The 21383-nt window shown below is 59.3% G+C and overlaps 1 protein-coding gene across 7 annotated transcripts in view; it reads right to left on the bottom strand.

Moving 5' to 3' along the window:
* Window positions 1–193: 193 nt before the first annotated feature.
* WIZ (WIZ zinc finger) overlaps window positions 194–21383 on the bottom strand; it is a 26037-nt gene continuing 4847 nt past the window's right edge. The window contains exons 3-13 of one of the 7 annotated variants that reach the window (XM_038567009.1): window positions 19384–19456; window positions 15623–17760; window positions 14065–14388; window positions 9698–9868; window positions 8335–8838; window positions 6869–7267; window positions 5730–6281; window positions 4098–4625; window positions 3477–3896; window positions 2998–3193; window positions 194–1954 (exon numbers count right to left, since the gene is read on the bottom strand). In XM_038567009.1, the coding sequence (XP_038422937.1) occupies window positions 1795–1954; window positions 2998–3193; window positions 3477–3896; window positions 4098–4625; window positions 5730–6281; window positions 6869–7267; window positions 8335–8838; window positions 9698–9868; window positions 14065–14388; window positions 15623–17760; window positions 19384–19456 (5465 nt within the window). In that variant the 3' untranslated portion in view covers window positions 194–1794. Of the gene's footprint in view, window positions 1955–2997; window positions 3194–3476; window positions 3897–4097; window positions 4626–5729; window positions 6282–6868; window positions 7268–8334; window positions 8839–9697; window positions 9869–11164; window positions 11409–14064; window positions 14389–15622; window positions 17761–19383; window positions 19457–21383 lie in introns of those variants that run through there. The other 6 variants (XM_038567011.1, XM_038567010.1, XM_038567012.1 and 3 more) reach the window with 6 other exon arrangements.

The raw sequence follows: 21383 nt of genomic DNA, 5'->3' as shown, positions 1-21383 counted from the left end.
CTTGTGGGCATGTTACCACAGCTTGTTAGCCTGTCCCTCCCAGACAGAGGCACAATGGGGGTCCTGGGGCAATAGCATTCAGGGTAAAGGAGGCCTCTGCTGTCTACACCCCAAGAGGTTATTCCCACTTTCCAGCCCTTGGCCACTGAAGTGAAAATGATGAGCTGAAAAACCGCATGCAATAAACAAGAAGGAGCAGCCAACAAAATCTCTTAAAATCTCAGAAATGTTCAATAAACATTTGCAGAGCGAGAAAATAAATAACATCATGGAGCCAGCAGCTCCCTTTCCCCTCGTGTGATTCGGGTTCAGGGTGCCTGTGTCTCCAGACAAGTCATAGGTCTTGAAGGCAGGCTGGCCCCAGCTCTCCGAAGGCTGCCAGCAATTGTGCACTTCTCCCTCCCCACGCAGGTCCCCCACACCCTCCCTGGACAGCTTCTGCCCTTGGAGAGCCCTTCCGGCTTCATCACTTCATCCTGGCCCCCTTCCTAGACCAGCTGCCCAGAGTCTTGGTTCCTCTCCTCTGCTTACAGGAGCCGCTTCACCAGCCAGCCAACCAGCCAGAGCCCCCCACCAACCGTGCCATTGAAAGCCAACAGCTGGGAACTTGGGCTCATCCCCAGCTGGGTCTGGTGAGCTTGGCGGCCAACAGGAAAACCCAGGGCCTCCGGGGGCTCTGGGAGGAGGCAGCTCGATTCCAGCCCCGGCTGCCAGACGATGCCAGCCTGTCCACTCGACAGAAAAACACACGCTGGCCGCCTGCCCCGGGGTGTTTCCAGAAGAGAAATTTAATCTAATTTACATACTTCTAGGTACATCGATAACCAAAATGTGGCCACTGAAAAAAGTTAAAAGGTCAATCAGCTCCCGGTCTCTAGCTGGCCCAGGATTGCAAAATAAAAAGATCCACGTTCCTTATTCTCTACACAAAACGCGTTTTTAAAAAAGTGAAAGGTCTAGGGAGCTATACATAGAAAGCAACAGTGAAAAGAGGGAGGGGGGTGGGGGTGGGGGAGGAGAGTCCCATCCCCACCCCCTCCTGGGCCCCGGAGTCCCCCAAGGCTCTGGGGGGGCCTTGACATGGCAGGAGGCAGCTGTCAGCTCTGAGCTCTTCCAGGCTGGGAAGGCCCCTGGGAGGGGGCGGCCAACAAGGATTTCCGTGGCATCATGGGCTCAGTGGGGGGCTCCCGGGCCCCAGCAGGACCTCAGAGGGAGCGTGCCTTCCCCTGAGCAAGCACCGTGGCATGATGTGGTCGTTTGACTCAGGAACTGGGGGGCTGGGGCAGATCCCGGGTCTCACGAGGTGCGTGCGTGCATGTGTGTGTGTGTGTTTGCGTGTGTGTGTATATGTGTGTGTGCGCGTGAGTGCGTGTGAGAGGATATTCACAGGGGCAAGAGGGAACCAGGACAGGGGTCTTTGGGGTCTTTGCAAATGGCCACGGATGGCAAACATAGCCCCGCCTGGCTGCTAGATTTGGGGGAGCGCTGGCCTTCCTCCCCTTCACCAGATCAGCTGCCACCGCAAGAGACCTGGCCTCTGCCCCTGCTGGACCAGGTGGGCACGGCTGAAGGAAGATGCGCTGTGTGTGGCCCAGAGCCCTCGGGCTGGGGGAAGGGCCGCTAGCTGGCTCCTGGCGCCCCGGCTGTAGTGTGCCCGGCCCCCAAGGGGTACCGGTTTGAGGTTTTGGCTTGCTCCTTTGGAAACGGAAAAGAAAGAGGAAGGAGAGGGTGGAAGAGACGGAGGAGAAAGAGGAGACAGAGGTGGCACGAGAGGGAATTTGGAATGCTTTTGTGTTAGGGTGCCTCTGCCGCCGCTGTCTGTGCCTGCGGGGCCCGGGGCTCCTCAGGCGGGGGGTCCGCTTTGGAGAAATTCATCTCCAGGATGTGCCGCTGTAAGTGCCGCACCCACTCCTCCTGGATAGAGAGGGGCCCCTGGAATTCCACCTCACAGAACCTGTGTGGAAGGAAGAGAGAGAGAGAGAGAGAGAGAGAGAGGAGTGGCCACTGCCATGAGGAGAGGCAGATGTGTAGCCCTGCCCATGTCCCTGAGCACACCTGCTGCTACTCAGTGTGGAGAGAGCATGCCTGAGATTTCAGGGAAGGGGACCCAGAAGCCAGATATTTCCTCATGGTCAGCTCCCTGTACCCATTCCAGGATCAGGGTAGGGTCCCCTAAAGACCCCCATTCTCTATGTTCAGGGCAGTCAGCTGGCTCTGATGCTGGGAAAGTGCCACTGCCAGGTCCCTCTGCCATGTGACGGAAGCATGTGATCTGAGAGGGGAGAGAAAGCCCAGAGAAGCAGACCCTACCCCACCAGGCTTTAGGACAGATGGACAGCAGCTGGGGAAAGTGGGTCAGGCACTAACTCACTCCCACCCTGCTCATGCACCCAATTCACCAACTCCCCAGGCTTGAGGTCCCAAGGGAGGCCTCACAGAACAGGGGCCCAGGACCTGAGCTCGTGACTCCAGAGACCTGGGTTCTAATCTTACTTCTGACTTGACCTATGTGGCCTGAGGCAGGCCACCTTAAGCCTCAGACTAAGTTTCCTGGCCTCTGATGTATGCCCGGACTCTGGTAAAAATGGACTAAGATCTATTTTTTTCTTAATCAGGCAAGTACTTGTTGAGTGCTTACCATATGTCAGGCACAGTTCAAGTGCTTTACAAATATTCAACTTTTTAAATCCTCACAGCTAATCTGTTACCAACCCCATTTTATAGGTGGGGAATATGGAGGCATGGGGTGGGAAGCCCTTGCTCAAGGTCACGAGGCTGATGAGTGTCAAAGCCAGCACTAGAACCCTCAGGGTCCCAGCTCACTGCTCTGAGGTGATGCTGTTGAGAAGCCCTTAGCCTGGGTCCAGCCACACTCAAAGGCAGTCCTTGAGGCTCTATCTCCTGACCCCCACGAACCCATGTCCTTTTCAGAGGCACTTGGTAACCCAGCCCTAAGTGGGTGGTCTTTCTCCCCCACCCACCCAGGGGGCTGCATACCTGCACTTGAGGGTGTAGATGTTGCCAACAAACTTGACCAGTGATGTCTGGGGGGGCCGGGGTACCAAGGAGGGGACCGGCCGGACCCGGGGCGGGGGCTGCCGCACCTCCTCCAGCTTCTGCTGTAGATCATTGGCCTCTTCGCCCCCCCGGACCGCAGAGGCATCTGGAGGGCGGGCTTGTCGGCGCTCAAATTCTGAGGCGTGGAAAGGTACAGAGAGGGACAGGAGATAAGCCGGAGGGCAAGATTTCTGGGGAGGTTCCTGCCTTTTTTTTTTTTTTTTTTTTAGGTTCCTGCCTTTAAAGCAAGATGGGACAGTTGGTGACTGGATGCTGCCTGGGCCTTGGGACAGGTTGGATCGTGGCCAGATGGGCAAACAGGTGAGAATAATCAGGTAAGTGACTAAGAGCAGATGCACAGTGGAGAATCCTGGTGGAAGGAGCCCCTCGCCCTTAAAACCCCCTCCGCCAGCACTCACTGTTGATGTTCTGCCGCTGGTGCTCCTCAGCCTTCACAGTGCCTGGCGGGCTGGCTGCCAGAGGCCGCTCACCACTGTCTGCTGCCCGGCCAGCCTCAGGCCCTGGCTCACCCCCAGCACTGCGGCCCACCACAGCCAGGCCCCCAGGTGCCAGCCCGAGGGGTGGCCGCTTGTCACTATCGCGGCCATGTCCAGCGCTGCGGAACTTCTTGGTGAAGGGGCGGCCGCCCTGGATGTAGCTGCGGTAAGCCCCCACCTTCTGAGGCCGGTGCTTGATCCACTCGCTCAGTGTCTCAATGGGTGAGCCGTTCACACACCACTCGGTCACGCCAAATTGCCGCAGGTGCGCCCGCGCGTGGCTGGCCAGGGCCTTGCGGTTTTCGAAGTAAAGGCCACACAGCTCACAGCAGGCCTCAGTGGCTGCAGGCAGAGGGGGTGTCGCTGAGTCCCAGCCCAAAGGGAACAAAAGTACCCAGAAGGCCCTGCCCAGGTCAGGAGTCAGTCCCGCCTCCCACTGGGGCCTTGCCACGGGCCTCTGCTGGGGTCAGTGTATGTGTGGCACTGCCAGGCCCTGCGGGCCCCAGCAGATGCCCTCCCAGGACCCTGCCACCCACTGCTTACAGGAGTGGGAGGTCTTCTCGTGGAGGGTCTTTGCCTTGAAGGGCAGTTCGGTCTGGATGTAGGTCTTGGCCTTGACCTCTGCTGGGAGGAGGCGGTCCTCCTGCAGGGGCCGCTTGGCTGCCACTGAGCCCAGATAGCCAGTGGCTGTGGGCTTGGCACCAGTGATGGGCGCCAGGCTGAGCTCTCGAGGAACCTGGGCCGGCCCAGCTCCTGGTTTGCCTGGGCGGCCAGCCATTGGCACCAATGGCAGGGGGGCCTGCACAGGCCCAGGAGCAGCCGTGGGGGGCCCGTCCTCAGCCAAGGCAGGGGCCAGGTCTCCGGCTGGCGGCTCTTTCTTGATGAGGCACGGTTTGGACTTCTTCTTGAGGATCTCCCGCAGTGTGTCGATGGGCGAGCCGTTGACGGACCACTCGGTCACACCCATCTGCCGTAGGTGGGAGCGCGCGTGGCTCGACAGGCCCTTGCGGTTCTCGAAGAATTCACCGCAGAACTCACAGCGGATGTCACGCACAGGCTCTGCCCGGGACGCTGCAGAGGGTCCAGGGTGGAGGGAGGGGAAGGAGAAGGAGGCAGCTGCTGCGGCGGGAGGCTCGAAGCTCAAGGCTAACATTAAGTGCCTGGCTGTCCCGTCCATGCAGCCCCAGACCCAAATGACCCACTCCCTCATCCGCTTCCAGGGGCCCTTGTGTACATTCAGCCCTTCTGCTTGCTCTGTCACCTCAAATTCACCTCATCTGGCTTCAAGATGATTCCCTGTGACACCAAGAAGCAGTGAGGAGCAAGCGCCTCCATCCCGGGTCAGGCACTGGCTTGGCTGTGACCCCCTATGTTACACTGGGCCAACCACTTCCCCTCTGAGCCTCAGATTCCTCCTCTACAAAATGCAGATGAAAACCTCCACCGGGTGGGAGCAGCTCCAAGCATGTGGCACACGGCTGATATGAAATGCACATGAGCACCGAAGCAGAGGCCTGGGCCATCCTCGCCTGCTCAGCACACGACTCAGCCAATTCGAGCAGAGAGAACACAGTGACAGGGACAGTAAGACTACTGACTAACGTATACATATGGCTCCGTTTAAGCGGGCACCGTGCTAAGTGGTTTACACTACTTTGGAACTACACGGAGCTGGGACCATGCTTATCTTCCACCTCTAAGAGGAAACCTGCCCAAGGTCACATACTGCTGGAGTGGAAGAGCTGAGCACTTAATTTGAACTTGTCTCCAAATGTCAAGCACGTAGCAACCAGGAATGTCAGAAAGAGGGTGCAGCCGCCCACTCCCAGTGCCTATACTTCAGCCCATGGGAGAATCACTAACTGACCCCTGTAATCCTTCTCCCTAGGAATCTGGTTGGTAGATACTACCAATCGACTGAAGATGGCCCGAGACGTAAAATCTTCTGGGCATCACTGAGTGGCACAATTCTGCCTCCCCAACGTGGATGGAGACTCAAGGAGTAGCTCAGTTAGAGGCCTACATAGCAGGACCGCACAGCTAACCCCTTGTCCTCTGGTTCTGGGTAGCCTCTGTTCTATTTCTACCCTGGGCGCTCTGGGTACCCATCAAATGAGGGGCGGGGGGAGACCCCTCTACCTGTTCTCACTGCCCTGCCCCTGGGGTCACACTTACACAGGTTCAGGGGGGCCATGTCTTCCCGTGGCGCCACCCAGGGACCCTCAGATGGGTGTGGCTCCCCATGAAGGGCCCCTGGTAGCATCTCCCGTTTGATCTCCACCCGCATTTGTTCAGGCTTCAGCTTCTTGGGCAGGGAAGGTGCGGCCAGGCCTGGGAACATCTTCCGGGCCGTGGGAGGAGGAGAGGCAGTTGGTGAGTGGCCCAGGGGGCTGCCTGGTGGCGGTGGCAACTTCTTGGCCAGGGGTGAGAGGTGAAGGTCTGCGGGGCTGCGGGCTTCCAGCGAGCTGCCAGGACCTCCGCTGCCCACCACCTTGGCCAGGGCTTTCGGGCTGGGCCCTGGTGGGTTAGGGGGGCCACCAGGCCGGGACTGGGTCCGTCTCTTGAGGATCTCCCGTAGTGTGTCAATGGGTGAGCCGTTGACATACCACTCAGTCACGCCCATCTGCCGCAGGTGCGAGCGTGCGTGACTTGATAGGCCCTTGCGGTTCTCGAAGAACTCACCGCAGAACTCGCAGCGGATGTCTCGAGCTGGCTCTGGGCCCGAGGCTGCAGCAGGAGAAAGGAGTAATTAGCATCATGGGGAATCATTAGCATCGTTGTCTGTGGGTCTCCTGGTCAGCTGGGCTGGGCAGCAGCATGCCCACAGGTTGGGATGGTGGTGGAGGGCAGGTGCAAGTGAGGGAACTGAAGGGCAGGGGGCCACTCAGCAGGAGTGAGGGGAGGCTCCAGAGAGCGCATGGGCCCTCAGTCCTGGCAGAGGATGGAACCAAGACTCCACAGCTCTGCGGGTCCTGGGTCCCAACAATGACAGGGGCAAGAGGGCAGGAAGTAGCAGCCTAAGTGCCAAATGCCATCCAGACCAGGGGCAACCATGGACACTTTTCACACCAAAAGGCAGCACCCCACCCTTGGCCTTCATTCTCAGGGAAGGTCACAGTCATGAAGGTCAAAGGCCAAGAGAGAGGGCCTAGCAGCCAACTGCTAACAAGTTCTCTGGGCAGAACCAGCCCACTGCCAAGGGCCCCTGTCTACTCCCTGCCCTGGCAGGAAAGGAGTAGGGAGGGGGCTACGACCCCCCCGGGAGGGGCGCCAGGGCCCGCAGGGAGGAGGGAGCGGCTGAAGCGAGAACCTACAGAGGTTGAGAGGAGACGGCTCCACATCAGAGGCCCAGAAAATGCCGGCGGCTGCGGCGGCCGAGAGGTCCTGCTTCCCCCAGGGGCTGGCCGTACCCGCGGCCTTCAGCTTGGCCTTCTTGGCCGGCGGTGGGGGGGGGAGCAAGGAGAGGGCCGCAGAGGTGGGAGGAGGCCGCCCCAGCTGGGCCAGGGTGCCGCGCCCGGGTGGGAGGCGGATCTGGACGCCGTCCCTCCTGATGAGCCCGTGGAGCACGTCTATGGGGGATCCCTTGGCGTCCGGGTCGCTGACGCCCAGGTGGCGCAGGTGGGCGCGGGCGTGGCTGGACAGGCCCTTGCGGGTCTCAAACCAGGCACCGCACAGCTGGCAGTCCAGCTCTCTGCCCCCGTCACTATCTAAAGCTGCGGAGACAAAACACAGGGGGGGGTTCACGGCCGCCACCTTGGCCGGCCCTGGGGGACTGAGGCAAGAAGACCTGATATGATTTAAGGCTTCCCAGGCCATTCAGGGTTCAAGATTTGTGCCGCAGATTTATTTTAAGAGGTTTTGGGAAACAGAAAGTCCTGTTCCCTGCCTAGCCCTCTGGCATCAAGGTGAGTGTGGAGAGCTTAAGGATGTGGGGTGGAGAGGTGGTGGCCAAATTCCAGTGGCACAACCTGATGCTCCCAGGGCCTCTTCCCTGGGACCCCAGCGGTGGGAGCTGTGTGGGTGCAAAGCAGGGGCCCCACCCAGCTGCCGAGCATCATATAGCCAAGGGCAGACCTGCCCAGGGCCTTGCTCCCAAAAGCAGAGCAGACAATGGAAGCGGCTTCATGGGAACATGAGGTGCCAACTGGGATGCCCCATTGGGCAGGGGGCCAGACCTCGGGCTCATCCCAGACTAATATAAATGTGAGGGAAGGCCTGACTTCCGAAGGGATGCCATGCTAAACCTCCTCACTGTACCCGGGAGGGTGGGGGTGGTTCTTTCTAAACCCTTCTTGCCATGCCCATTGGCAGCCCAGGAGGTCTGGCTCCACCCATGGGCACAGAAGTGCCTCTGCACAGACAGCCAGGAAGATGTGAAGACAGGGCCAACTACAAAACTTCCTGTCAGGTGGACCACCTCCCTGCCTGTAGGACCCAAGATGCCCTTCTGGGGAAGACAGGCCCACAGGACTTCTGGTTACCTTCATTCACTACCCCAACCCTCAGGCTCAGAGAAGGCCAAATGCCCCTAAGTGGTGAGGATGACCCTGGCAGGCTTAGCAGCCACAGCCAAGCCTCCAGAGGGAAGAATAGCAAAGTAGAGTGGGAGGCAGATGATAATATGCTGCAAGGCCAGCCCAACAGGAGACACAGTGCTCTGACCAATATTTTGACCCAGTGGACCCAGGACCTAGGAGCTGTAGCCCCCACCATCCCCACCCTGGGCTCTGCAGCCCTCCCGGTGCCAGGACCTCCCTCAGCTCCCGGGACCCGCACTCACTGAGGTTCAGGGGCCCTTCATCCTCAGACTGAGGCCACTGTGCCTTTGGGGAGGCTGGCCGGGGGCTCAGGGACAGCTGGGGGCTCTTGTCCTCAGGATTCTTGGGGGTGGGGGAGCCCGCCAGGGCGAGTGGTGCCTTCTTGAGGAGTGGGGAGCTGGGTGGGTGGGCCAAGCCCTTGGTAGAGAAGCCAGGAGGTGACTTGATGGCCTTGTTGACAGCAGGGGCATCCAAGGGCTTGGCCAGGGCAAGCAAGCCAGGCCGGGGGGCACCGGCGACCACCTCCTTCGGTGAGTTGGACTTCTTAGACAGGCCTGGGGGCAGCCCAAGGGGTGTGTCAGGCAGGCCCTTCTGCTTCACAAGCTCGTAGAGGAGGTCAATGGGGGCACCGCTGCTCTCCGATTCGGCCACCCCCAGCTGACGCAGGTGGGAGCGTGCGTGGCTGGACAGGCCCTTGCGTGTCTCAAAGCAGGCACCGCAGACCTCGCAGGTGGTCAGACTCTGGGCTGGAGGGCGAGATGGAGGCCAAGAGAGCTGGCTGTGAGGTCCCTTAAGCCCTGCCCTCCCACTGCCCCTCCCCCCAGGATCCCACTTAACCCAGGCTCCCTACAAGCCTCCCTGATCCTTAAAATGACCCTAATTAGGCAGGGATCAGCCTGTCCAGTTTGCAAATAAGGAAACTGAGTCTCAGAGAGGGAAGAGTTGTGCCACCGGCACACAGCAGGAGGCAGAGCCCTGCCTGTGGCCCGGGCAGCAGAATGCCTTTCGGATATCCAACATACCAGGGTGTCCTGGCAACAGGTGTTCACACAAACACTGACCTGCCAGTCACAGTGCTTCCCAGAGCTGTCCTAGCCAGCCTCTGCAGCTCAACTCATGCCCCAAACACTGGGTTGGAGGCCCCAGTCAACAGTCCCTCTGGTGCCTTACACCCCATCTTGTGCAGAGCCCTTATCACTGCCTGTCTCCTCCTCTGCCTCCCTGCCCTAAAACTTCAATAAGTCCAGCATAGTGCCTATCAACTACTTAATAATGATCTGAATATCAACATACAGACAAGACAATATCATACAAAAGATCACATAGCTAATGAGGGCCAAAATCAGCAAATAAATTGGGTCTGAGTGTGAGCTCCTGAAAACTGTGCTGTTTCCCTGGATGCCCCTCCCCCACCCAGTGAGGTTATATCTCAAGGCCATGCATGCCCAGGGCAGCAGAAGCTGAACAGAAGACAGCCAGATGTCTCCTTAGGGCTTTGGGGTGAAGAGAAAGCTGTGGACCCCACACTAACCCCCAGGCCCAAGAGTTCCCTGTGAGTGTGACCAGCCGGGCCTGCACCCCCACCGTGCCACCTGGGTCACTCACCCTTGAGATCTGGCAGCTCCTGCTTGCTGCCATGAGGAACCTCTGCAGCCACTTTGCTGCTCAGCCGATTGGCCACCTGTTCCAAGGGCCCAGGGACAGGCAGGCTCTTCTTGGGGAGCGGGGGGGAGCCCAAGTCCATGGCCACCATTGTGTTTTCCTCAGAACCCAGGCCTGTGAGGTTAGGAAGACAGGCTCAGCCCAGGCTGGGTGGGAGCTGTCTACTCCCATAAGGACTGAGAGTAGGGGCATGGAGCCTTCTTCCTCATCCTTGGCATCTGCTCTCACTCTGGGAGGCAACTCACCATATGAGAACAGAGGCTCCATCCAAACCCCCAGCACCAGTGAGATGCAGGGATGTCACGGCTGCCCACTGACAGCGGGGCGGAGGAGCAGTTTCCACCCACCAGAACACACACTGGTTGGGGCAGGGACTCCGATCCTAGACCTGACAAAGTATCTCTCTAGGCAGAACTTGTGCAGGGGAGCATGTCAGTCTTGGGAGCAGGTAGGTGGCAGTCAGAAGGGAGATCCAGTAAGAGAAGGCCTGAGTCAGAGGCCAGAGAAGCAATGCAGAGTTGACAAGCCAAGGACAGGAAGGAGGCTCCGCAGGACTCATGGGGGAATCTCCACCCGACAGGGCACCTGGGGCTGCGGAGGCGACTGGGGGCTGCCTAGTGGTCTGCTTATCACAAGCTGAGCCCTAAGTGGGGTAAGGGGAGAACTGGGAGCCCGGATCAGCCGAGATCTGAATGGGGACAGGAAAAGCGAGAATCACAGAACTTTGTAGGAAGTTTCCGAGGCCTCGGACAAGTCAGGAAGCTTCCCTGGATGAGGTGTACAGGAGAACAGGGAGTGGAAGGCATGTGTTCGCGGTCTACTCTTCTCGGAGAAGGGGGCCCGCGGGGCCTGCTGAGCCCCGGGTGTCGTGTTCAGGGCAGGGAGACAGCTCTGAGGCTGAAGAAAACTGTGTGTCAGATGGAGCTTTGCAGCCGGCCAGGCCTACGAGCAGGAAGCCATGAAGGTTCTCCGCTCGGCTGGAGTCCTACGGAGGCGAGCAGAAGGGAGGCAGGGGGGGCCGCCGAGGCCCGGGACACCGAGGACTTTGTCAAAGTCGCCGGGTGGAGTGGGCGCGTCTGTCAGAGGGTGCAGGGGCCGTGTCTGAAGTGACTCGGAGCGGGTTTCTGCGCCGCAGGGCCGGAGACTGTGGCGAGGGGCGCTCCCGGGGCTCCAAGGGGGACAGGGGACACCTGTCAGGCAGGGTGAGGGTCCCACGGAGCGGCGGCGGACAGTGTTTCTGAAGCCCGGGGCCCCGCGAGCTGCGACAGGAGGCCCGGGGCCCGCGCGACTGGAGGGCCTGGGGGGAGGGGGAGTCCCAGAGACTGGGCGGCGGGCGGCGGGGGCGGCGGCAGGGGGCGGGCGGAATGCCGACTTTGCCCTCCCCGCACCCTCCCCGGCGCGGGCTCTTACCCGGCGCGGGCGCCGGCCCGGGCCCCGGCTCCGGCTCGGCCTTGGGCCCGTCCCGCGGCGGCGGCGGCGGCGGCGGGGGCGGGGGCGGCGGCGGCGGCGCGGGGAGGGCCGCGGGGCCCGGGCTCGGGGGGCTGGGCGGGGGCGCCCCAGCGGGCGCGCGCTCCCGGGCGCCCCCCGCGCGCGGCCCCGCCGCCGCCTTGCTCTCCGCTTTTGTCACTCGGCACTGGGCGGTGGAGGCGGCCATCTTGGCTCCGGCGCACGCGGGGCGGCCGCCCCAGGCGGGAGCAGCCGAGCGCCGAGCGCCGCCGCCGAGCCCGCTCCGTTCCGCCCCGCCCCGCCCCTCGGGGCGCGCCCAGGGCGGCCGGCCGAGCGCCGAGCGCCGCGAGCGAGTGAGCGAAACTCTTGTCCGGGCCCGGCGGGCCGGGGGTGGGGGGGTGGGGCGGGAGCAGGGAGCCGCCCGCACCCTGGCTCGGGGACGCACGCACGCCGCGCTGGGCGCGGCCGCCAACCGCACTCCCACCCCTGCCTGGACGGGATGGGACGCTCTTCCCGCCCCCCCCCACCGCCCCTAAGGCTAAAACGGGAATCCTCGGACCACACGCATTTGCCTTCCCCGCGTCCAGCTTCCTGGAGCGCCCACGGGCGGAGCTAGGACCTGCCCGGGGATCCTGTTCCATCCTCTATCCTGGAATTCTCCCTTCGTGTCGGAGATCTGGAAGACACCAGATCCCAGCTCTGAGGGCCCCACATCATCCTGATAGCTAAATGCCCCCCCGACGCCGCCGGCGCTGTCCCGCAGTCCTACGGAGCTCCCCACACGACCGCCGGCGCCCCATTCCAGGCACAACCTGCTTCTTCCCAACATCAAACCGATTGCCCCCAGCTGTTTCTTGACAGCTGGGTGGGGCCAGAATCTGACGGTTGCCCCGCCCCCAACCTGGCACCCGCCCCTACAGCCCACTAAGGTGCGAGATGCTTCTAGGAACAATCAGGGCAGGGCGGGTGCCCAGACCTAGCCTTAATCTTGGACATCCTTCTTGAAGGCAAGGCTTCCAGGCTCTTCGGAACCACCCATAAACAGCCCTCCAGCCCACCAGGTGTTAACTGAAAGACTGTTCAGAGTCCCCCCACCCCCACCCCATCCCCCACCACGGACAAGGCCCGGACAGTACCAGACTGAATCCTGACACCCCAAAGACTCAGCCATCTCCATTAGCACTGACCGGGGGCTGCCACGTTGGTCTTCTAGTGGAAACAGGTTGACCAGAGCTGAGCCTGACTACTGGACACACCCTGCCATCCCTGAGGGGCTTGACCCAGTGCCAAGTAAGGAGTGTGAGCCTGACATTCAGACCTCTACCAGAGTGACAAAAGAAGAAGAAGAAGAGAGCGGGGCTGTAGCTTACAGACTACCTCCTGTGTCCCCCAGCCATCCTCAGAGCCAGCTCCACTTCTCAGCCATCCCTGAGGCACTGCAAACCCAGCCAAGTGTGTGAGCTGAATGCCCAGGGGACAGCCTTCAGCAGAGGCAAGAAGCCTGAGGTCAGGTCCTTACTCTGTGTCCAAACTGTGTCCTCAACCAGCCACTCTGTCCTTTCTGTGCCTCAGATTCCTTGTCCAAGGAGGAGAGGGAGCTTTCACAGCACCACCCTCCACTTTGCAGACCCTCAGATGCCCTTTACTGGTAAGGGGGCTGGCAAATGGGTCCAGTGGAGTTCAGAGCACAGATGGAGGTAGGACCCTGGGAGCTCCAGGTAGGAGAAACCAAAGGAAACCTCAATGCCACGCGGCCCCTAGACAGTTCCTCTGTTCAGAAACTTCTCCATTCCCCAGAGCCCACTGACTCCTCACTGCCAAGTTCTCTGCTTTGAGTTCAGTAAAGGCTCCTACAAAGTCAGGCTTTGCAAGGCTGGGTCCTACAGCTTTTTACTCCCCCAGTGGTGCCCAGCCCCAGGCTCCTTCTCCAAAATATTACTTCCGGATTTTCCAAGCCATCTTCCACTGGAGAGACCACCGAACATGGTGTTCAGAAATCTAGCTCTGCTGCTTCGTGGCTATGTGGCAAAGCAGATGACCCACAGCTTCCTTGTCCACAAAACAGCAACACAGCAATCCTTAGCCCCACAGAGCTGTTTGAGGCATAAATGAGATAAAACCTTAGTATACAGCAAGTATTCAGTTATGGGAGGGGTTATCAATGCTGCTGGACAAAGTAGGCACTACTGAAAATCCAGAATGTAGACTCTAGCTCTGCAATGTTTGGCAGAATTACCACTAACCTTGCACTAGCCACGTTTCACATGCTCAACACCATATATGGCCAGTAGTAACCTATGCGCAGAACACCTATCTAGAGAACCTTTCCACCTCATAAAGTTCTATAGGACAGTGCTGCTCTAGACAGATGATTTTAAGAGCAAGGATGCTGGAACCTGACCTGTCTGGAGTTTCAAATCCCAGCTCCACCACTTCTGGCCATGTGTCCTTGGACCAGTTAATTAATTTCGTTGTGCCTCAGTTTCCTTATCTGTAAAATGGGGATAATAATAATAACACCTGCCTTATAGCATTGTTGTGAGGATGCAAATAAGCTTGTGTTTGTAAAATTCTTAGAACATATCTGGCTCCCCAGTAGGAGGTGACTAAGCATGTGTGAAAATCACTGTCAGGCAGGGCAGGGATGAATTGGATCCAGGAGTAACCCTGGACCGGCCCCTGAATAAAACATAAATAACCTCTAAGTGGCATGGCAGTTGTGAGGATAGTTGTCAGTATACTTTGTAAAGTGACTTGAAACACTACCAGAAAAGTGGAGTGGCTGCCCCCTCCCACCTCCTCTCATCTCTCTGGGGCCCTGAGAAGGGTCAGGGCCCTACCCCATCCACACCCTCTCCCCTTACCATCTCCGTAGGCTGGCCCAGGGTCCTCAGCCCAGGTGGGTGGAAAGGGCACTGCAAGAGGTAAGCGGGGCCGACGGGAGGTCAGGAAGCCACTGGGTGACCCCCCAGGCTCGCAGCCCAGGGGGCTGGGGGGCCGCTCAGCAGCAGAGGTGGCCAACAGCTCTTGCAGGATGTTGATGGGTGACACGGTGAGCTCCCAGTTAGTGATGCCGAAGTCACGTAGGTGGGCCCGGGCGTGGCTAGAGAGGCCGGCCCGGGTGTCGAAGCCAGCCCCACAGAAGTCACAGCGCATCAGGCTGAAGGTGCCTGGGTCGAAGTTAGCCACTGTGGAGGAAGAGAGGATATGGACTGCCTGGAGGGGTGACCCACTGGCCCCAGCCCTCCCCGTTCCTGGGGTTGCTCCCCCTCCACAGATCACACAGCCAGTGCCATCCCTGACCCTAGACACCTCCCTTTCCCTTTGCCATTCACGCTCCTGCCTGCATCAGCTCCTGTCTGCTCCATGTGTTCTCCAATCCTCCCACTCCGGGAAGCCCTTTCTGCCTGGCCTTCCAGGTTTCCCTTCACATAACTCTCAGCATCAGGGACTCCACCCCCCAGAAACCCTCCTCCAGTTGTGCATTTGCAATCCTTTGGCTGAGTGTTTGATTAATATCCTTCCCGTGTCTAGAGCGCATGCCTATTTTTGCTCACTATCACTCCAGTGCTGTCAATGAAATCTTTGTTGAATGAAGAAATGGCCAAATGGATGGGATGTTCTCCTCTGGGGAGCCTGCTTGGATGCCCCCAGGTGGAGTCAGGGACCTCCTGTCCACTTCCTCAGCCCCCAGTTTCCCCCATCACAGCGCTGGTCACTCACCATTGTAAGAACCTGGTTTTATGGCTGTCTGCCCCTGGCCCCTTACCCCCAGTACATGCACACTTGCACACATGCACGTGCGCGCGCGCGCACACACACACACATACACACTCAAACATACTCATATGCACTCCCTCAAACAGCACACCAGCACCTCCCCCAAGTGGGATCCGTGTCTGCCAGCGTCAGAACCACCCAGGGCACTCGTGTTGGAGATAGACCTCCAGAATCAGAACCCTGGTGCCTGGGAATCTCCATACCTCACAGGCTGCCCCGGGGGTTCTGAAGCCGGCCAGGGTCCCACACTCCTATTACTGGGCCGTGAACTCCAGGAGAGCAGGGACTGCTGTTTCCTTCTCTGCTGTGTCCCCAAGTGCCCAGAACAGAGGGGACCTCTCTCAATAAATATTTGTCGAATGAAGACATCAGTGAAATTCCCTGCCTGGGGCTGCCTCCTCTGCCCATACTCCTTCCTCCAGTTGCCGGAAGGGCCAGGGCATTGGGGCATCCCCACACCTCCACCGATGCGGTGGCCTTTGCCGCGGCTCCCAGTCTTCCAGAAGGGGAGGCCCTGACTTCCCCCTGCTTGGCACTATGGGACGATTTAGAGTGAGGATTGCTTGGTTCAGAACTCAGCTGCCCAGCTGTGCGTCTCTTGGGCCTCGGAGGGAGGTGGGTGCCGGAGCGAAGCCGCCCTACCTTTTTTCTTCTTCTTCTGGAAGGAGAACCTGCGCTCAATGGCCTTCACCTCCTCGGCAGAGATGAAATGCCGCACATTGTAGCTCACGCCTACACGGTTCAGGTGGCCTCGGACATGGTTGGCCAAGCCGATGCCGTTGTGGAAGCGATCGGGGCAGTAGGGGCACTTCCGCTCCTCGTGCTTCAATGCCACTGCTGGGTCCCCATCAAGGAGCACGTCCAGCCCCAGTGGGCCGCCCAGCGGTGCATCCAGGAGCAAGAAGTCCAGGGGGTGGGCGCCCCCCAGCCCCAGCTCCTCAGGCTGCAGCCTTGGGGGCATCCTGGTCGCTGCAGCCATGACCTGTGGCCCCAGCTTTGCCAGCAGCACAAGTGGCACCATCCCTCGGAGCTGCTGCTGCTGTGCCCGAGAGGCCTCAGCTGCCCTCAGGGCTTTTCGGAAAGTCCGCTTCAGGTCCAGGGCCAGCTGTGGGATGAGGCCAGGGGCAGCTAAGGGTGGAAAGACCCCATTTTCGGGGGAAAAGTCCATCTCTGAGACCAGCGGTATGTCTTCCTCCTCCTCTTCACTCCAAGGGTGTCTCCGGTCCCCCAGCTGGGCTGGGAGCCCCTGCAGGTGGACCATGCTCTTGTTTCTACTGGGCTGTAAGGAGTAGGGGGCAGATGCCAGAGGGGAGGGAAAGGCTGGCCTTCCTGGGGGCCTTGGGTCTGAGCCGTGCAGAAGTGGCTTTGACAGTGGGAAATCCCTCACACCCAGCTGCTGGCAGCCTGGGCCAAAGGCCAGGCTGGGGTCATATCCAGCAGGGTTCTCCTGCCATGTGGGGGCCAAGAGAGCTTCAGCTTTGCCAAAGTAGTCCTCAGCAGCATCGGGGAAGCGGGCATATGCATCCTGGCTGGTGCCTGGCTGGCTGGCAGGGTCCTCCTCGAAAGCCTCGGCGTCCTCCTCCCAGTGGGGATGGGCATGCGCAAGCCTCATGTGCTCCCTGAGCAGGCTCTCACTGGGTGCTGGGAAACCGCAGAAAACGCAGCCACTGAGCCCTGAGGAGGTTCGGTAGGGTCGATAGGTGAGGGTGGTAGCATCGGGACCTGGGCTGTCAGCCCCACTGCCGCCCCCAAAGGGCTCCCTGGCAGGCTGGCCTGGAAGCTCGCGCACGTGCAGTTTGGCATGCTGCACAAAGGCCTTGGAGGAATTGGTGCCAAAGACACACTTGGGGCACTGCAGCCGTGCCTCCCGGCCCTCATCACCAGGCACCTGCTTCAGTTTCTGGATCTCTTCAATGATCTTCTCTCGGGAGGCCTGGTGCAACTGCCGGTGCTGCTCCAGGGCACTGGGGTCAGCAAAGGCCCAGCCGCACTCCCCACAGGCCAGCGGGGCCAAGTCAGCAGGTGGCTCCTGACCTGGCGCTCGGCGGTGCTGGCTCATGTGCTCCAGAAGGTGCTCCTTCTGCTTGAAGTAGATGCTGCACTCAATGCATGGGAACACGGCTGGCTCCTCATCCTCGTCCTCATCCGGGCTGGCCACCCCCTTGGCCACCTCCTCCAGCAGCTCACACAGGTAGGGCCCTGTCCGGATCGGGGAAGGCAAGGGCTGGAGCCGCTCCACGGACGCCTCCGAGTTCACCGTCCAGGTCTGTGTGGCCACCTCCGAGGCCGACCTGGGCAGGCCCCACTCAGATGGCTGAGCCAGCTCTTCGAGGTCTGCCAGGTGCTCCGTGGTGTCCACCACTGTCACATCCAACGTCTTAGTGGTGTCTTCTACCGGCACGAGCACCGTCCTGAAGGAGGTGAGGGGCAGGGGCTGGGGCGGCAGGTCCAGGTGCAGCCCAGCATCCTGGGGTGGGGCCGGCTCGTCTGTATCTTGGAGCCAGTCGAACCTGGGGTGGCCCCGGGGGGCCTTCTCCAAGAGCTTTGCTTCACCCTGATGGTGCAAGAACCTTCTAGATCCCTCAAGCTCAATGTGGGGCTTCACAGTCCTCACAATGACTGAGTCCTCGAACCTCCGTTCAGGTGGGATGCCCTCCCTGGCTTCCTGGACCAGGGGGTGCTCCCAGGACCCCTGGCCATCAGGGGGGCCGGGGAAGTGGCCCAGGAGGTGGGGTGGTGGGGAGCCCGGCTGGAAGTCCAGGCTGCCTCCATCCCAGCAACTGCAAGGAAGTGCCAATGGGGACAGGTTAGCCACAGGCCTCAATTTCTCTTCCTTGGGCAGGGGAGGGGGGTCCTCATAGGCAGCCTGAGATAAGCCCCAGAGACCCAGCCCGAGGGTGACCTCAGAGGGGCTGGGAGTGTGGAGGTGAGGGTGGGGAGGTAGGGGGAGTAGATGTGGCCCTTCCAGAGCTATTAGACCAAAAAGCACCTTCAGCTCCCAGGATGCACCTGTCCATGTAGCCCAGCCCCGTTGCATGGTGGGAGAGTGTGCAGGGTCCACCAGTGGTCACACCAGGGTCACAGGGCACGTCCTCAAGTCTGGTGGCACAGTCAACTCTCATCTGTCCCGCAGGAAGACCAAGGCTCTGATCTGTGCCCCCAGCTGCGTAAGACCAAGAGGTTTTCCCCAAACCAGGGTGATTTAGTTCATTTAGCCTCACTTTCCAGCAAATGTGGTACAACTCTGTGGTATAAACAATTCAGGGAAATGCCCTTTCCCCCTGCAGCTCCCCTCTTGGAAGGGCAGAGTTAGTAGTGGTGGAAGGACCCTGCTCAGCCTCTGGCCCTAAGGACCCTGACCTCCTTGGGGGAAAGGGGGCAAAGCAACCTCACTGAGCCTCAGTTTTCCAATCCTAAAAATGAGAACGAGACCCCCAAGCCAGGAGCCTCTGTGTCCTTCTGCAACATCTAAGGAGCTTTCTCGTATCCACAATAGAAGTTCACATGAGGGATGTGCTCATTTAAAGGGTCACAACTATAGCCCTTCAAATGGGGACCTTGACTCGGACCCCGGGAAGTGTAGGGAGGACATGACTCCATGCTGGAGAAATGCTTCACTTCACCAGATGCCTGGTTTATGGTAAGCCCACAACCAACATGGGTTCTTATCATGACACTGATAAATCTCCCTTCGTTTTCAGGACTCTGCCTCCAAGAGGGGCTATCGATTACACCCACCAAAAAGTGCAGAAAGGGGTTCCATCGAGAGGCAGAGCAGAAACCACAGGGTCACCTCTCTCAGCCCCATCGGTGACATGTGATACCAACAGGACCACCCACCCTCCAGGTCCATGACAAAGATTTAGAGGGGGAAACCTGTGCCAAGAGGCTAGTACACAGCAAGCGCTCAACTAATGGGAGCTCTCATTGACACATCGCAATGATTATTACATATTAGCACCCACTCAGACTTTATAAAATGTTGTCACCACTATTGTCATTTCCTGCTCCTGTCCAACCTCTCTGGGGTCCTCAAAGCCAGTTTGTGAGATGCATCTTAGGGACTTTATTTTACAGATGGGGAAACTGAGGCTTAGAAAGGACTGACATCATTCTAAGGGTCACCTGGCAGAGACAGGACTCCAAGGGTCTAACCTTCAGGCTCCTGTCCCTCTGGCCCTGCTCCTGGCAGGGATAATGAGAGTTGACTGTCTGTGTTCATCCCAGTTTTCCCCACCCCCTGCACATGCCCAGGGGCTTGCCTGCTGGGAGCCATCTCCTCCTGCCTGGCCTCCTGATTCCCTCCTTTCCCCTTCTCACTCCCCAGGGGCTTCCTTCGGGGCCTAGGCACATCCTGCTTGCCCCCCTGCCCTCCCTGAGGTCAGGGCCAGCGTGGCACTCACCAGCTGCTGATCCGATGGGTGGCGGAGGTGGCACGGGGGAGGGCTTCGCTGAGGCCAGGATGGGGCTGCCCGTCTGCAACAGAGAGGGGAGACCCTGAGGGGCTGGGGTCCCCCTGGCCGGGGTCCTTCACAACACCCCAGCTCTGGGAGCCCTGCCGGGCACCTCGAAGGGCCTAGCCGGCTCTGCACCCCTCTCTGAGAGGCCTTTGGCCTCTGCACTCCTGAGCCCTGAAAGGAGTCTCTTTGGAGGAGTCTCCTGGGGGACCCTGGGGCTTCCTGCCTTCAACCCTTCTCTCTTTACTCCCACCCAGCAAGCCAAGGTGATTCTTAAAAATCACACCCTGGTAAAAACTCCCCTGACTTATTATACCTATGATAAAAACCAGATTCCTGACCACTACCTACAAAGCCCTGTGGCGAGGTGGGACCTCTGCAGGTCTCTCCAGCCTTGGTTCCCTTTCCTTGCCTTTGCTGGCTCTGTCCTGACTCCTCTTGATGCCTCAAGCCCACCCAACTTTTCCTGGCCCCAGGGCCTCAATATTGGCTATTCCTTCTGTCTGGAGAGTTCTTCCGTGCTCGCTTTGGCAGCACATATACTAAAATTGGAGAGTCCTTCCCTGGCCACTGACCAAAGTGAGCCTCTATGACTTTCTCTCTTGTCACCTGTTTCATTCCTTTCTTCACCCTCTCCCAAATTGCCTGGTTCCTCTTATGGATTACGGCTTGCCTGCGCCCCTGCTGGCACTTGAGCACCCCCTGAGGGAGGAGACTTTTTCAGCCTCATTCACTGTAGCCTCCCAGTGCCTGGCACACAGCGGGTGCTCAACCAATACTTGCCAGATGATGAATGAGGAACTCTAAGCCTGAGCTGTGGAGTGCCTGTCCCTGCCTCCCAGGCTTCAGTCCTAGAATCAAATCCCCTCCTGGGACCCCTCACACAGATAGAGCCAACTCTCCATTATCCGCCTGTGGAGCCAACGCCTGGAGCGACCACAGGAATCCTGGCCTGTGCCTCCTCTGCCTGCCACACTCGCCTGACATGGGTGAATGTGCCAGTTGGGGTACAGGCCAACTGCCTGGGCCAAGGTTAACACACGGGGGGAACTTGTGCCCCGTCCAGAGCCTGACAGATGCAATTGCTGGATTAGCTTCAACTGGAGGATGGTCCAGAAAGAGGGCTAGGGCCAGGGCTAGTTCTTTTTCTGATCCCCCATGGTTCAATTTGCCCAGGAAATTGAAAGCTGTCAGGAGCCAAAGAATTAAAAGTGCCATCAGGGGTGGCGTGGGGGATCAGAAAGTCGTGGTCACTGGCTAAGGGTCTTTCTACTGTGCCTCAGAGAAGGTCTGTGACTGTCACATGGCCTCTGGAAGGTGAGAGTGGCAATGGGGGTACATAAATTTGCACTATCGAGAGCAGTTTCTCAACCATGACTTTCTGTGCACTGGCCTCTCCCCACTAGATGCTGGTAACCCCCCGGCCCCTGGCCCTGCAGTCATGACAACCAAAAATGGCTATAGGCACTGCCAAAGCATCCCTTGCAGGCAGAATGGCCGCCATTTGAGGACCCCTGGAGTAGGCTGATGGGGAGCAGGGGCAGGCAGGTGTATGTTCGAGTGCCAGGGTGAGTGTCAGGGTGGGAGGTCGAGGTGAATGTTAGAGAAGGTGTGAGGGTTAGGAAAGCAAGGCCTGGACCAGCCAAGGGAGAGAGACCCCACCAAAATGGGGTCTCTTGAGAACACAAGATCATAAATGTGAGCTCCTCGGGCAGGGCAAGTGATTCAGTGGCAACAAGATCCTGCACAGCCTAGAGGTGCAGGTCTGAGGGTTTGGGCATCCTGCTTCTGAGATTCTGGGACCCCAGCTGCCGAGATTCTGGGCGTCCCAGATTCGTTGGTTCTGCGATTGGCGTTGTCTAAGGATTCCACGAGCCAGGGGGCTGTGTTGGCCTCTTTGAGCAGCTCCAGCGAGGCTCCTATTTTTAGTGGCAGCATTTTGGAAG

Source organism: Canis lupus, chromosome 20 (assembly GCF_011100685.1).
Source record: "Canis lupus familiaris isolate Mischka breed German Shepherd chromosome 20, alternate assembly UU_Cfam_GSD_1.0, whole genome shotgun sequence".
NCBI classification, from domain to species: Eukaryota; Metazoa; Chordata; class Mammalia; order Carnivora; family Canidae; genus Canis; species Canis lupus.
Note: the sequence above shows the minus strand (reverse complement) of the source record. Positions and strands in the feature narration are given on the sequence as shown.